The 16,799-nt window shown below is 39.2% G+C and overlaps 1 protein-coding gene across 2 annotated transcripts in view; it reads right to left on the bottom strand.

Annotated features, from left to right (window-relative positions):
• GRB10 (growth factor receptor bound protein 10) overlaps nucleotides 1-16,799 on the bottom strand; it is a 108,452-nt gene that overhangs the window by 41,332 nt on the left and 50,321 nt on the right. For both annotated transcript variants that reach the window (XM_029958907.1, XM_029958908.1), the window contains exons 3-4: nucleotides 15,191-15,407; nucleotides 12,317-12,458 (exon numbers count right to left, since the gene is read on the bottom strand). In XM_029958907.1, the coding sequence (XP_029814767.1) occupies nucleotides 12,317-12,458; nucleotides 15,191-15,407 (359 nt within the window). The remainder of the gene's footprint in view (nucleotides 1-12,316; nucleotides 12,459-15,190; nucleotides 15,408-16,799) is intronic.

The following is a 16,799-nucleotide window of genomic DNA, read 5'->3' as shown; positions in this document are numbered from 1 at the left end:
TGGATGCGAAAAGGTGAAGATTACCTTCAGCAAGAAATCTCAGTATCTTCCTCTGAAGTTAAAGATTTCAATCTCCACTTTTTTAAGCTGAGATTCAAGAAAGGGCTCCCTATAGGTAGGTAAAACAACTACATGGATATACTCATTAGTCTACATGCCACTTTCCAGCAGCAAAAAAAATGCCACTGCACAGCAAATAACATGGAAAGCATGGTCATTCCTACTACTTGTCAGCTGAAGGTAAAGACCTCCAAGTTTGTCTTACAATAACGAACACCTTTTATAATTCAATATGCAATCAATAATCAATACAAGTATTTCAGTCCAGATACTGGTAGTTCAGCTACAGCATACAAAACTAATTGGCAACTATTTTATGTAAAGACAAATACATCCTTCAAAAATTGTGATTGTAGTGAAAAAGCAGAATTGGTCAGTATAAAGAAATACCCTGCAACAACCTTTTAAAAGATCTGCTAAATCACTGAAGGAAAACTGGCCTTGCAAAAGTTTTGCACCAACAGAATTGGTTTTGTACAAAAGTAATGGAAGAAGTCCTTCCATATCAGTGTCAGAGTTCTGCAAGTCTAAGCCAAGCACTCTGAGTTATTGTCAATTCAGACTTTAAATACCTTCTCTTCAAATATTTCTAACGTATTTCTTCAACACAGTGAGACCTTACTGGCTTGAAATTTTATGTAAATAGTCCCATAATTTAAGAGAAAAAAAAAACACTTTCCACTTACCTACATTTACAGATTTTAAAATAGAGTAATGAAGAATATCAACAAATTCCCCTGCAATCCATCAGTCCTCATATGCAGATATTGCCTCTTAGTTGCACCTAATATGTTCAGATAAGACACAGCTGTGCTAGAGACGAACTCAATTATGCAGAAAGCAGACTGCTGCAAACCCAAAGAATGCAGTCATTGTGTATCACGTTTACTATCATGTGAATCATGACACTACGCAAAATTTTTTATATTATTTTTTCCGGAATTTTATTAGGGTCTCCCCTTTTTTAATGGCTACTATTTGAACGTAGGGCTATTAGCACTTCCAAGACTCTGGCTTAGGGCCAAAATAAGACCTTTGCATGCACATCATCGTTAAGCAAACTGATAGAAAAGTTAAACACCACAGCTTTTACAGCTGCATTTTGGAGAAGGCTTGAGAAGGAGGCAAAGCGGAGAAACTGATGAGGGCATGTAAAATTGATTTCATCATCTTCGGAACTACTAGATTATTTATTTATTTAAGGGATAAAAGTAACATATAGAAAGCCTATGAAGTTCATTCAGCTCTTTCATTTTAATGCTTATACGTCAACACAGCAGTCTTTCACCTTAGACCTGTTTGGACATCTGTTCGATGGATGAACTGCTAGGGACACTCAAAGCCAGCATCTGCTGCACAGGCAATTTCCCTACTCACTGAAAGACTCCGTCATGCCCTGTCTCACTTCTTGCAGAATTTCCTGCTATAATTTAAATCCTAAAGGTTTCTCTTAGACAAAAAGCGATCTCTGAAGACTGCCTAAGTGCTATTCCATGGACATAGAGAGGGCAAGCCGTAATGAAGCCTTACAGACACAGCAGGTAACGCAACCTTGGGCAGAGCACAAACTTAATTTCATGTTAGCCAGATTGGCTTCAAGTTCCTCTGTGTTACTTGAAGTGTTGCAATTAAGTACTGCTCTAAGCTATGCTAATTAGGCTGTAAGCAAATGCTCATTTGTAACTTGTATGCATTGTAACGCAGAACTCAATGTTCACTGGTAGCAAAGGGAAATCACACTGAAGGTACATTTGCACAAATATAGCTGGCAGCCTCCTGATTTTCCCCTTCTTATTAATATCCTAGAAAATATTAAGAAATGTGTCACACTGTAAAAATTGTTAGAAACAGATATTCTTTATCCCTGAGCTGAATATGGTGCTCTTCTGCCTCCCCAGCTGACAAGCACTTCACTTGGAATGACAGCCTCTCTCTGCAGGAGATGAAAGACCTGGGATTTAGATTACCTTTTTCATCTGTGCAGACATTTAAAAAAAACCCAAAAAACCTCCAACCCAATGCCAAAAAAATAACCAAAATCCCTAACAGACTAGGATGCAAATCATGATGGACAAGTATCAAAGATGCAATATAACATCTTTTCTTATCAAAGAAAAGCAATAAGCATAAACCAAAACTTTCAGCAAAAATATTGACTGGGTCCACATTCACTGGGTCAAAACCCAGCCTTGGCATCTCTCATGAAGATGACAAAAAAGGTTCTCAAATATATTTAGGACCTTTTAAATGCTGCAAATGGAATAACATTAGCTTCAAGCATAGCAAGGACATTTTTCAGCAACACATTATTTGAGGATGCTCATTTGACAAGGCTGTAACACAAGCAAGTCTCAGCCTCACTTGGATGAGCTTTACAAAGCTTTGCCAAGCTAGTTTGTTAAAGAAAAAAGTTCAAAGGTTAGCTGTGGAAAAAAATACATAGAACAAACCAGCATATAACACAGAAAAATATTTGAAGAATATAAAATACATGGTTTTATTTGCATGATTGTATGTTGCTATTCCTGTAACATTAGCTTTTTTTCCTTTGCCTCATGAAGGGGAGGGTGACCTTTATATATTTAAAATCTATTTCTTTTCAAGCTGTTCCATAAATCCATTATAAGGTGTGTGACAGCATTGTAAGTAATCTTTTGATCTTCTCCTACATACAATCATATATATATATATATACACAGACACACTTCAAACATTTAAATGTAACAGTAGTTTGGAATTTGGGAGAATTTAGTAAAAGGCATTCAGAAACTGAAGCACAACAGGTATTTTTCAATGCTAAAACTGTGCAACTGATACCTGATGCTTATCAAAGATCCCGTCTATAGCTTGTTTGACATAACTGAGCACTTGGTAAACGGGAATTGCTCAAAACTATAAACTGTAAAGCTATTTATAACATCTAGAAATACTGTGGTTGGCTTGCTTTCAGTGGATTTTATTAAGCATCAGGGAAAGTAAGTGTGATCAGCAACAATATGACAAGCAAGTTACTTCAGAGTAATTAGCTGCTCTTAAAGTTTGCAGGCAGGGACATGCTCAAAAGTGACTCACAGAAGCCCAAGGGCAAACTGTCTGTAAAGTTAAATCCAGGTGTTTTACTATTAGGACAGTGATGTTTAGCTTAGAATACTCCTTTCCATAATGTTTTGCACCTCATTTTTTTTTCAGCATTTTTTTTTAAGCAATGTTTGTTCCTTATGAACAGCTTGTTCTTATTCTAATTACCTATTCTGACAAGGATGGTAGGCAACTCTGATTGTTAAAGGTGAGAGAGGAGGAACACGTGCAAGGTCACCACACAGTGAGGCAGCCAACCTTCCTCGGTGACTGTCGGGCACAGACATCACTCCCAGCACTCAAAACTGTTTCTTCACACTCATGCCCTCTGTGGCTCCTGAGAGCAACTCAGCGAGCCCAGTGCCTCCTGCGACAGCACGGGACACTTGGCAAGCTTGAGGCTATGGGTAGGGATGATGTTCCTAGATGTCTGGATGGACAGTGCACACCATAAACTCTGTGTGTGTGCAGGGTAAAGCAGTGACCTCATGGGCCGTATCTAAATAACCCCAAAAAACAGAGTAGTTCCTCACTCTGTCCAGACGAGAGCTAGGCAGATGAAGGGGTAGCTGGTAAGATATGGATGCTTTAAAGTAGCATCTGTTTAGTAAGAAAGAGAAGCAGCTTTTAAAGGTCTCTCCCACTTTCATTCTCTTCCCCCATAAAAACTTACAGAACAGTGTTTGTTTTGCTGCTAATGAAATTTCACTGGTAATAAGTCTGCTGTGACAAAGTTGCTTTATCCACATTCCCCAGAAACATCCCGGGCTCAACACGGGATCTTGCATCCAAACTCCTAGCTTATAATCAATCAGTTTTGCTATTCATTTCTCCCTCAGCAATACCAGAAAAACCACACACTCCAGGCATGAAGCACAATGAAGGTATTTCTAACTCTGTTGCTTCCTGAAATGCAGCAGGAGAAACCGGCTCCAGTAACCCTGGCAGCAGCAGGGTCTACCACTGGAGAGAATAAGCAATCCTAAGGCCAACAGAGAAACGTGACGTGTAGCTTTTATGAATCAATGGTGGCTTGCCTTTTAACAAGTCCAGATTAAACTCACTTTTATGTAAGTTTTGTAAATGATTATCAGATTACAGTGAAGCTGTAGCAAAGATTGAAGGTACTTAGATTAATTAAACAAAATCACTTTTTAGTACAGTAATTCTGCACTCCCATTAGGAAGAAGAATAATATAATAAGAATTTGATAGCAATAGGAGACTATAAATCAAGAACACAGAGAATTGAAACTCATCCCACAATGATTTAATTAACTCGGTGGTATTTTTCTAATAAAAAAATGCTATTAAATTCCAACTAACATTCCCTTCTGTTTAGGACATGGAACAAAACTGTATCTGCAAGCTTTGCAGCAATGCAAAAACATCCCATTACCAAAACAATGAACTCCAAGTTCATTCCTCCCCCTGCGTCCACACACAAACACCACCTAAGTGAAGATGGACATTTCAAACAGATTTTCACTTTCATTGTGGGCACAGATCACTGTCCAGGAAACTACAAGTCCAAAGAAGCCTTTACCTGCTGTGAATGAATAGCATTACTTCTGATACTTAAGCAACGACTGTGCTGATGGTTTGGAAATGAACAAACTAAACACCGGCTTTGCCTTCCATCCCTAGAAGTAGATGCCAGCAAGCAAGCAAAAACTTGGGTGTCTTCCCAGTGCTGCACTACATACATCCAGAGTATCCACCAGGGCATCATTGGCAGCTCAGCCACAGGTGCCAGCACAGCTCTGTAAGGGTGCCACGACTCACTTCAGGAAGGACCTTGTGGTCAGCTCACCTACCAGCTGCTGCCAACATCATGCCACAAGGTCATGCAGAATACACAACAGAGACACTTAACCATGAATTGGTGCTTTCTTTCATCTAGGTAGCAGATGTCCAAAAAGGTTTCTATTCAAAAGGGATAAAGTTGACCTGAACTCACACCTCGAGTCCAGACAGCACAGACATCAAGGAGAGCTGAGACTCAGCATAGGTATTCCTACTATGTTGAGTGACTCCTCAAAGGCTGTCAGCATAAAGTTATGACATCTCAACCATTCATTTATGGTATAATTACAGTCACTCAATATAGTTCTGGGATTTTTTTTTTTATTCCCTACTGCACTTATGTTTACACCCAAATGCATTCCTGCCTGCCTCACTAGGCACAGAGGGAATTAGAATTCCTCTCACGGTATGTTTTCCCATTTTTCACCGCACTCTCAGCCTGATAGCTTCTCAGTTCTGTCAATTCCTGATCAAAGCATAGAACAGCTAAGTTATATTCTCACTGTGCCATTAATAAAATATAGCAAGAGTAACGTTGTGCAACAAGAATGTGCACGGGCACATGTAACTGAGATGCACACACAAAAATCTAGTGTGAACACACTAAAGAATTTACTGTAGCACATACTCCAGACTTCTCAGTATTACTTTTGTGCAACAGCTTCTTAAAACAACTGCAAACATGACTGCGTGCCTGCAGACCCAGTGGGGGTACCAGCACATGTGAAGCAGGGCAGGTTTGGGTCAGGTTGGTCCCATCCTGCAGTGTGTGCCAGACCTCCTTTGGACGGACAATGCATTCCCCTGCGTGCTGCTGCTGGTCCTGACCACAGAACCTTCCTCCCAGCACACTCCCACTGCCAGAGCATCGCTTCCGGGTAGGGAGCCAAAACGCTCCTGGGAGCTGGGCCAGGTTTATGTCATTAAAAACAAAAAAATCCCAACAAATAATATACTCTTGGGTTTGAGCGTGAGATGCCCTTAATATTTCCAGTAATTCAAGTTGGGACTGTAACTACTGTTCTGGCACTTTCCAAAAGCAAGAACAAAGAGACTCATTTCTTTCTACCACAAAGCTTCTCACTGTAACAGGCGTGAGGAAGGAGGAACAGCAGCTTTGACTCTGTGCTGATCTCAGTCTCCAGCAGGCCACATGGGGCTCCAGCTGGAGAGCTGCATACCCACTGGGTGACCAGCACTAATGGCACTGAGGACTGCCAGTCTTTAGCTTAGTCCAGCAGACTCGTTAGTCTTCAGTTATTCATCACTCTTCTTCAGTAACGAGTACGTGAGACTTTCAGAACCAAATGAGCTCACCCTCCACCCCAATTTCTTCAGGATTAAGAGGACAACATGTTCTCATGACACAGGAGACGAGATGAGAAGTCATGCAATGTCTTTCCTACACTGCCCATCAAATTTAGCTCGTTTAATTCCGGAAAGTGTTATTTCTCCAAATGAGAGAGGGGCGCCCAGGGAAGTGCAAGGCCTGCTTTCATGCAGTTATATCACAGCCGTGCAGCAGAGGCTTGCTCTATCCCTATTTTTTCCAAACACAATTGCAACCTACTTTAAAAAAGGCATCTGAGTTAAACATGCTGAAGAGCAATTTATGTATGATTTATTTAATTAGCTTAAGAGCCTTGCTTCAAAGAAAGATTTGAGAGAAACAACATGATGTGTCATGGCAAATACCCATGAAAATCCATATTTTAAAGTTAGGCCAAAGGGAATGCTTGGTCCTGGACCCAAGGAAATGTCCAGATTATAACCTGCTACAGATTTGGCTTAGTTAGAGAAAGTAATGTCCTGTTGACTCATTCTGATGTCATCATTTATTTTCAAAATGTCTTGTTGCTAAAGATTATTCCACCACAGGATCAAGTAACAAAATCTGCTGTCACACATGCAAAATCCAACTTAGTACATAATGCTTGCATTATACAGAAGTTTGTATTTTTATACAGCTTCTCTTTTGTAAATCAACATCCTTGTCTTCCAAAGAGCCAATAAAAAAGTTTTATGGGAAGAAAAATAAAAAAAATGTGCATCATAACATGCAATTAGAACAATTAAAACTAAGAAGTCTGTTTACAGGAGTTCCCTTGAAGGGTAACTATATCTGGAAAAAAGAATGACATTAGTTCATACCCATTTGTGAATTTAATTTGCTAGAAAAGAGTAAATAATTTTGGTACATCAAACTGCTTTTTGGAAGTTTGCCTGGGCTGTATAGAGGGGGGATGTGAGAAATTTGCCCTATTTTTACAGTTGAAAGCTTCATTGACTCACACAAGGATATTAAGCCTAATATCCTGTGGCACTGCAGTGACCTACATGTAATTATTGCATGCTTTTTCCAAAATATTTGTACACAACCAGAAATTATAACCTAAGTTACCAACCAGTTCTTAGTTTATACCAGCAACACAAAGATGGACTTCAGTTGGAAGTAACGTAGCTGTCTGATGTTTTTAGCAATCTTTTGGACAAATGTTTGGTTTTGGCTTGGTGTAGTTTTCTGGTTTCCATTTTTCTTAAACAAATATATTTATCCTGTTAAGTAAACAATGTTTTAAAAACTTTCAGCTGTCCCTTCTCCCAGCCCGCAACCACTGTCCCCCTCAGATGTGGGGTGACCTTTTGCTTGTAGGTGTGCATGAGCCATATATACAAAGATGTGGGGAATAGGGAAATGAAGAATAATATCAAATGGTCTTGCAGTGCCACATGGTGTTACCCAGAACATGTCCTTTCTGCTCTTACCTTTTTTTGCCCTTCCTAAGCATGGAAAGTGGGAGCGCTTGCATGCTCTCAAGAGGTCTGCTGAAGTTTTGGGCTCTGTGGGGAGGGGCAGATGGGTGGTACTTGCAGAGAGGCACATGATGAAGAGAGGAATGCTTGGGCATGCACTGATCAGGTGGCTCCCCTCCTGTCACCCTCCTCCTGTCCAAGCTCACAGACAACACTGCTCTCAGCTTAAGAGCTCTTTGTCAGTTACCACTTGAATGGTCATGCTTTCTCCAAATACAAGACATCTGCACTGCCTCACTCACCACACCAGTACCTGAAGTAGCTACTGGCTCAAACAGCACAGGTAGTTGGTACTTTTCATCCAGGTACTCAGGTGCTTTCATCCAGCTGGTTGGCTACATTACTAAAGTTCAGCAGTGCCAATTTCTACAGATCCATGTGCTGTTCACTATCAACAGGTCAACATCTAACATTTTTCACTGCAAAGCTTAGCTCACAGTGGCCTGTTTCCACCTGCAGACCTGTAATAAAGGATCATAGTGCTGAACTCCAAAGAAGCATGTATCCTTTAATTACAAGTAATTTTTTAATGTCTACCACTAGATGTGTTTAGTCACAAAACTGTATTAGCACAGACACTGCCACTGTGGAGGTTGTTCAGTGCACGATAGCCTTTGAAACGTAACCCAAAGGTTCACAGTTATTTCTTTTCTAAGTCTTTTACTACTAAATTATGTGTCAATTTTTCAACCTATGTTTGCTCAAAAAAATAATTATCTACAAGATCTTTAAGGGTTTTTTTCTAAAACAGAGAAGATTATCCAGAGTTTAAAAGAAAACAAAACAAAATGAAAAAAAAACAACAAAAAACCCAAACAAAAAACAACTCCCCCCCAAAAAAAACCAAACCAAACCAAACCAAACAAAACAAAAAAACCCAACAAACAAAAAAACCCCCAAAAACAAACCAAACCCAAATCTGGAATGATTTCAATAAACTTAACATTCCAGTTTTACCTCCCAGATTGCTTCTCCTGTTAAATGACAATCCCATTTGTCTACATGTGTTTTTAGTTTTGTGCTAATATAGAAGACCCGTTATTTCTCACTGTTCTCTGTCTTCTGGGGAGCAGCTACAGTATGCTGCTGCAGCCATCAGCTTTAAAAGCAGTATTCAGTGCCTGACTGCCAGTAGAGCCAGAGGTGGCATCTTGCTTCCTGCTGTGGTGAAATTAGTACCATTACCCAACAGATCTCATAAAAAATACTTTAAAAAATAAAATTATTCCTGATATGCACAATTTTTTGACTAAGATAAAAAAATGCTTCATCATCATGAGATAACAAAAAAAAAACTACCACAAAAAGGTAAGAAAGGCTTGTTACAGTTATTTTTCATTGCTTTACTGCTTTTACCTTTAAAGCAATGCTGTGAACCTCTTGTTGAAAAAAAAGGCAGTGGCAACTGCATGAAAAAACAAGGTAAAGACTCAGAAGCAACAAGAAATTTATATCTCAGGCTCCAGCTGCATGAATAAAATTTTGCATATGGGAAAAGACAATATCCATTTTTCAGCTGAAAATATAATTTAAGCTTTATGACCTAAAAGCTCCTTTATTCACTTTTTGATTCACACACGCATCCTTTTCTTATAGGGAACAACATACTGGGAAAAAGTTTTAGTAAAATTGAACAGAACTGGCATTTCTTTATGCTAAGGCTTGACAATATGACATGAGACTCTTTTGTGTTTAACAAGACTGGATCTTTAAATTCCTCTTGCATAACCACTATTAGGTTTTATCATTGCAGAGCTGTATTTTACTGTTATTAAAAATAAGACTGAGGTGTTCCATGAGGAACAGTATTAACAACACTGCATTTCTTATGAAGTTGTATCAGACATCCCAGCTTTCCAGTGACCCCCCACTGTTTCACATGGTCAGCAAACAAAATATCCACTCCTTTCTGAAATCCCCTAAAGCTACATTAACCTGTGTCCCTGTCAAGTGCCCTATATAGGAGCTGACCAACGACAACACTTCTTCCACGCCATGAGTGTGTTGTGATGCCCTGTGTGATCAGAGCTGCAGCACTGCTGGCCAGAACTGCTATTTGCTTATTTACCTTCAGATGCACAAAAGGAATCACTTTTCACTAACACCTCATATATCCCATGTAATCAGAATGGCTCATTCCACTCTCCAAATTTAATCTTTGTTTATAATCTACGAGCAGAGAACCTGAAATTAAGCATCTTGATATTGAACCTTGGTTTGCATTCAATATTGTATTTATATTTTTCTTAAAGCACAACTTATTTTCACTAACTGCCAGCTATTAAAACATGCTATTGCAGTCCTTTAACTAGCTAACTTTAAGCTCATCACTCATTTTTTTAAACAGTAGTTTATTTTGTATCTATGGACATTATCTAAGCCAGAGCATGTCCTAAAATAATTTACTCAAATTCCTAAACTTTACATTTTTTCAATGGGGTGAAGTTGGAAAGATGTATAACATTTTTTAAGTTACTGATTTTTTTACTCATGATGTTTAGCAGACTCCACTGAAGGGAACTAGAACTGGGTTAAACACAAATTACAAGGAGGTTGATCAGACAGATTATTTTGTTATCCAACAATGCTCCATGTTTAAAATTGACGTATAAAAATAAGTTTCCTTCCTTCCCAAAAAACTGAACCTACTCTTCTTTACTTTTGTCCATCAATACTTTAAAACCAGGGAGGGTTTCAGTTCTGTTCCTCTATCCCTTTATTAAAGGGAGGGAAATAATTCATTAGAGAGGGAAAGAACACTTTTCTGTCATTCCCTCACCCTGAGCCAGTGTTTCTCATCTGCCTCCAATGAGTTGACATGCTGAAATGAATGGTATATCTGCATCTACAAAAGAAGCTTCTATTGCCCAACATGTTCTGCCTTCTCAACTTGTACCCTGAAAGCTTTTACCACTATGATGGATTGTCTTTGATTAAAAAATTTAGCTGCAATCATATTTACATAATATAAACTCTTTCATTTTAGGCTTTTAAAACATTTGTCAAAATTTTACATTTTAAAATTAGGTAGATTAATTTTTTAAAAAATTATAAAGTAAAATTTAGGAAAAAATCTTTTATTCTGTATTCACAGCCATCTTCTCACATACATTAAAAGATTGATTACTTTTATATTTATCTGCTGTTAAACCACTAGTTTCTAAATTCCATCAAAAACTGACTCTTAGATCATTGAGGATTCCTTAAGACTTTACAAAGCACTGTTTAGGGTACCTTGGTTAATTTTAATAAAACATACAGCTAAAAGACAAAGAATCCCTGAACCCAGGAAATATTTGGAGAGGTAAACATAGGTTCATCAGCAACTACAGTATGTTTCAGAAAGACAGCTATGCTGCTGTCCTGTTGGCAAGTGCTAGGAGGCAGAATTGCCCTTGGTTTCGTCTCCCGAGAGTGAGATCAACACCGCCTTGGCAGAACACCCTCTCTGCTTAGGTCTCTGATAGGGCCCTGTGCTAAATTCCCAAGAGGATCACTCAATTTTTTCCCAGTGCATTATTTGGTTATTTGCCTGTCTTGTATTTGTAAGAAATACAGTAAAACCAATGAAGATGCACTGTGTCTTTCAAGACAGCAGGCAATGTAACACAATACAGAACATGCAAGGGCAAACATTAGGGTCTACTCCTTGTAGCTGAACTGTCCACCCAAACCATTTATCTGTCAGAGCAGATGTAGGAGCTAATTACAAACTAACTGGACAGTGACGCAAAACTTCTTAATATTTTTGGGTACATGAGCACAGAACTACTGTAAGCCAATGGTCAGTAAGAGTAACCTATCCTTTCATTCCCATGCAAGTCAACACAGTTTACTATATAAAGGTTTTTGAGCCAGCTTTAGTGTTTCAGTGTGCTTGAGGAACAATACAAAACAAGATGACTATTTCTCAGAGGGTAGAGTAGGACAGAGAAGAAAAACTGCAGTGTTGCTGGGGTTATTGCTCTGGACCACATGGCAACTCAGTCTGTGCTATCTTCACTGCCAAGAACCTAGAGGATGACTCCACCAGCTTTCCATGGGACAGCACTCCCCTTAAATCCCATTACTAGGAGCTGTGCCTAGTTACATGCTCTTAAGAACACTATTTTGCTTTTTAAGCAGCTTCATGAAAAACAGCAAAATAAAGCACCACCATGACTTTAAAGAATCCACCTGTTCAATGTTTTTGTGGTACCTAGAACATGCAGTATAATATGCACAGATCCTCCTCCAACTCTAAGCTAATTAACTTGACTTCTGAATTAGCAAGTCTGTATATTGAATAACAAAATCTGAAGGACATTAGACATTATTGCTTCATTCACGACATGCTTTTATCTGAAAGAGGTTTACATCATTTATACACTTAATTCTTACAAGCCTTTTAGGAAAGGAAGCCTATTTGAAGATACTCTCTCGGCCAGTGCTGCCCTAGTCACAGACAAAGTCTACAAGTGTTTTTACTTATCTTGAAGCTTTTTTCTGCTTTCAAAATGAAGTAGTCCACTGCTATTTTGCACGCAAATGGATGACCCAAAACTTTGTCCCATACTCACATGCTTACTAGCAGGTTGACTCTGAGGTAAAGATCCAGGGGCCAGCACTGGAGAGCTTGCGGGGCTACAAAGTTCTGGGAAGGGATTTGGGATGGCTGGCAATGATGATGTTCTGAATTGCTGTTCTTCTTCTTGAAGACGCCTATAGACACAGAAGCACTAAGCATTAAGAGGAGCAAACTGGCATCACTAGACCTGGATCTCCTGCCCCGCCATTTATGACTGACACTAAAGACAAGGTCAAATCCACTTTTTTTCTAAGCAACTACTATACAGTTACAGCACCTGCTAGAGCTAAGAAGGTAACTGCATTGAAAAATGACCAGTTAGGTGTTTATGCTTATTTTGTTGCTTATAATTTGATTACTTGAGTGAGTAACTAGGGAACTGTGCAAATAAAATAAACAGAAATATCTATCTGTACTCTTACTGTTGTAAACACTAGCTTATAAGCTTAAGCTCTGTGTACCAGAAAGTCAGTAAAGCTCTTCCAAACCAACGTGAAAGATGAGAACACAACAGCTGTCACTTGGAGCCAAATTTCACACGGATTTGAAAACAAATGTGTACCCCACTCTAAAGTTCTCTAAGCTGAGACTGAAACAGTATTGTCACCTCTTTATAATACCAGATTCTATCTCCAAGCAACTCGGCATTTTCTGAAGAAATGAAAAGGCAAAGACAGCTTCAGCAATAAGCTGCAATTACACCCTCCCACCTTATGCCAGTTGTACAGTTACTGTTCAGGTAAATTTGCACCTACTGAAATGTGCCTCATGAGTATACATAGGACCAACAAGAGTTTCAAGCTCCAGTTTATAATACACCTGCACTGTCCACACCAACAAAAAGGAAAACTAAAGCCTACCAGAAAAGCTGTAAGATCTATTCATGACCACATAGATGGCTTTAGGTTTCCCTAATGCCAGGGCATCACCACTGAAGACGCACCAGGTGACTGCAGCAGTCTGCCCTTCAAGGCCTGAGCAGAAGGCACCATCTAGTGGCAATCATGGAAGTTTCCAGAGATAATCAACTAACTTCTGTATTTGAAGGACAAATCATTAAAAACTCAATTTGCTCTCATTTTTCCCCATGCCTTCAGCAAGCACAGCCTCCTTAACAGAGCTGCCTGGGAGACAACTGCTGGGTTTGCCCCTGGCAGTGTGTCCCACTCTGGGTACACTCACTGTCTTTGTACCAGAACCCAGGGGCTGATAACGTTAACTACTATGAAATCTGCTCCACAGGTAACTCTGTCCTGCAATTCAGTTGCCTCAGTGTTCCACAAATGAGCCTTGGACATCTGGGGGCTTGCCATAAATAGCAGGCTCCAACCATAACTATGACAACTACTGCTTGTCTACATTCCAACAACTACTTGACCTGCTTGTTTGTTTTTTTTTTGGTGCTCCCCATGTTTGCAGTTCCCTGTAGCACAGGGTAAAAAGAGAGTGTAAGATTTCTTCAGACCACTAGACATGACATATCAGCAACTTGCAATAGTGCACCGTACTGCAAGTTTTTGACTGACCTCCACTGTAAGAAGTGGAACCACAGACTCAATCCAATTAGAAAGGTGTGGTTTCCTTGAAATAGGAGTTCTCTGTGCTGCACTCTGCTGTGTCTCTACTACTACTGCCAGTGCATTGTTTACTTCCTGACTGATATGCATGTGAACCTGTGTTCTCAAGAGACCACAGTCAATCACTCTGTTCTGGCTGCAAAGAAGATGCAGCCATCTCCCCTGTAGGAGTCTAGATTAACTTGAATAAAAGTTTTGCCATTATTTTCTTTAATGATAAAACACACGATGTTCTTGTGTGTATGGGAGTACAGACTTCAGAAAGGTAGAATGTTCTGAAAATAGAGTTTCTAAGTTTTGAAATGCAAAAAGAGTTTAAATTAAGTGTTTTGACTGAGATATTTACAAAACATCAACAGTTACACTACTCCAGAGAGTACACTTTCTAGTACAGCCCTATTCAAGGTTAAGTATGAAATACTTGTAGAATTAATTGCATCATCAACTGACTTGGTTGCGTTACAGTTACTGCATACTACCCATTCAAATAGAAAAGCTGTCTGTCTTAAGAATACTGTTCCTATAGGTAATACATCCATGTAAAGGACTAGAAGCAATCCCTTCCACATCTGGGATTTTTCTTTTATTATATTATTACTTTTCACTTTGTTATTATTATTACTTTTTAGAGAAGACATTGCTAACTAGAAGGAAATAAATTTATTTACCTACTTATGCCGACAGGAGCTCCTTTCCTCCTGCTGCCTAAAAAGATTTTAAGAACCTATACATCACCAATAGACTCTCTCATCACCATCAAGAGTTTTTCACTTGAAGTTTGAATTCCAGTCCTCATCCTTAGAACAGGAGGACAACTTTAACACTTCTTTTTTTGGCAATGACTCACACAATGCACTCAAGTGAGACGAAAGTGCTCTAGGAAGAACAATTAAATAACTGAGAGGCACTTCCTGTATATCAAAACTACCTGAACACAGCCTCATCTATCTACACAATCTCTTATGTTTAAAAACACCAAGAAGCTGTCAGTAGGCACCATACCTGAGAGAACAGGTATGGTTTTTAAGAATTTGGAAACAAATCCAATTATGTCTATAATTTCTGCCAATTGGTACCAATGATACACTTCTACACGTCAGCTACTACAGATATATCAAACCTACATGATAATACGTGGAAATATTATGTCCTTCACCTACCTGGTACATTTTTCTATGCAAAAGTCCAGTCTAAGGCTATTCAGTTCCTTACCAAAGTGGATCTCCTATTTTAAAATGTAGTTCCTTTGAAACTACTTAGCAAAAGGGAGGCGAGTCCCTTGTTCCTACCTGACTGCCATGATGCGCACTGGCTGAGACCGCTGCACCTTCTGCCTTGGAGAGGTGGGCTGCAGTGTGCCGGGTCCCGAGGATGGCAGCTGGCTACGGCTGAGCTGACCATTTTGAAGGAGCGGAGTGGTTTCCGACTGCATGCTACATGTGGAGTATAGACTTTCAAATGAGGAATTCATGTCATTTACCAAAGCTTCTAGGTCCACATCATCATCTGGAAGAAAAAAATAAAGGCAGTGTAATGCACCTGGAAGTCCCAGATAAAAGAAACATGGCAAGAGCAAAGACGAAGTTTCAGTAAAACTGTCACATAATTTTATAGCTATATTTTAATAGTGCAAATTTTTATTGCAGGAATAATTTATTTATTTAAAGGCAGCTAGTAACAGCCAGCAATGGACATTTGTTTTGTCTTCCTTGGTGAAAACTACTCATGCAGAATGAAATATTTCTATAATAGTATTTATATATATACATGGGGGGTGGTGGTGAGTGTGTGGATATATAACCAGAATTTGGGATTTTTAATGGCAATGCTAATGTGAAGCACCACTTCTCTTACTGATACATTTCAAAAGTGTACCATTCAGCTTGTCAGTGTATCAAGTTCAGTTTGCCGGTGTAATAAACACTTTGTAAGACCAAATAATTTAGAAGAAAAAAACATAAGACAGTGCTGCAGAAGTCAATAGCTGGAAGACACACTCACTCCCCTGTTGCATGCATCGGAAAGCCAACATTATATCTTTAAAAAAAAAACCCTGTATTTCTGCATATTTTTGTGATACAGTATTTTGAAGGGCACTCCAAGGACTTTCATAAAAAGATCTATCTGTGTCCTTGCTCTTACAATGTGACAGATAGACCCCTACCTTAAAGAGCTCAACGTAAATCAACCAGGGATGTGGTGTGGGTGGCTGGAGAAACATCAGTCCCTAAAAAGGACACCAACCTTTCCACATACGCCACCTTACCTCACTGTAAATAAGTAACTTGTGCTCAATCATTCCTCTTTAATGATCATAATTACTCTGCAAGACAACAGAACTCTGTGAGCCCTTTGCACTAACCACTCTCTGAACTCCTATTGCAGAGCACTGTAATTACTCCCTAGCCACAAGTTACGTCATCCCCTATCAGGAGTTCAGTGGGCTGATGAACACACACATCGATATCTGCTTCTGGTTACAGCACAGCCACTGCCTGAACAGCTACTTCTGACTAAACAGAGCTTTATGCATCCAAAAATGTGCCCTTATTTTCCAACTGTACCAACTGGCCTGGCAAAATATACCATTGCTGCCTGCAAACTTTCTATCTCACAAAACTTTTTATTACATGGATGGTAAGTAGAGAGAAGTAATGGAGCTAGCAAATACTTGCACAGTGCTATGCAGCTAAAACACACCTTATTTTCTGATATCCATTCTTTTGCCATGTTTTCTAGGTAAATGAACCACCAGAAGCAGCTATTCAGCTTGCAACTAACTGTACTACTTTCTTTTAGATATCATAAATCATTTTGAACTAGTATCACATTTCTTGAGGATATAATCTGAAACAGCACCACTGAATTTCTGTCCACCAACAACATACCTTGATAACC

This window comes from Manacus vitellinus, unplaced genomic scaffold (assembly GCF_001715985.3).
Source record: "Manacus vitellinus isolate BGI_N305 unplaced genomic scaffold, ASM171598v3 scaffold_17_pilon, whole genome shotgun sequence".
In the NCBI taxonomy this organism is placed as follows: Eukaryota; Metazoa; Chordata; class Aves; order Passeriformes; family Pipridae; genus Manacus; species Manacus vitellinus.
Note: the sequence above shows the minus strand (reverse complement) of the source record. Positions and strands in the feature narration are given on the sequence as shown.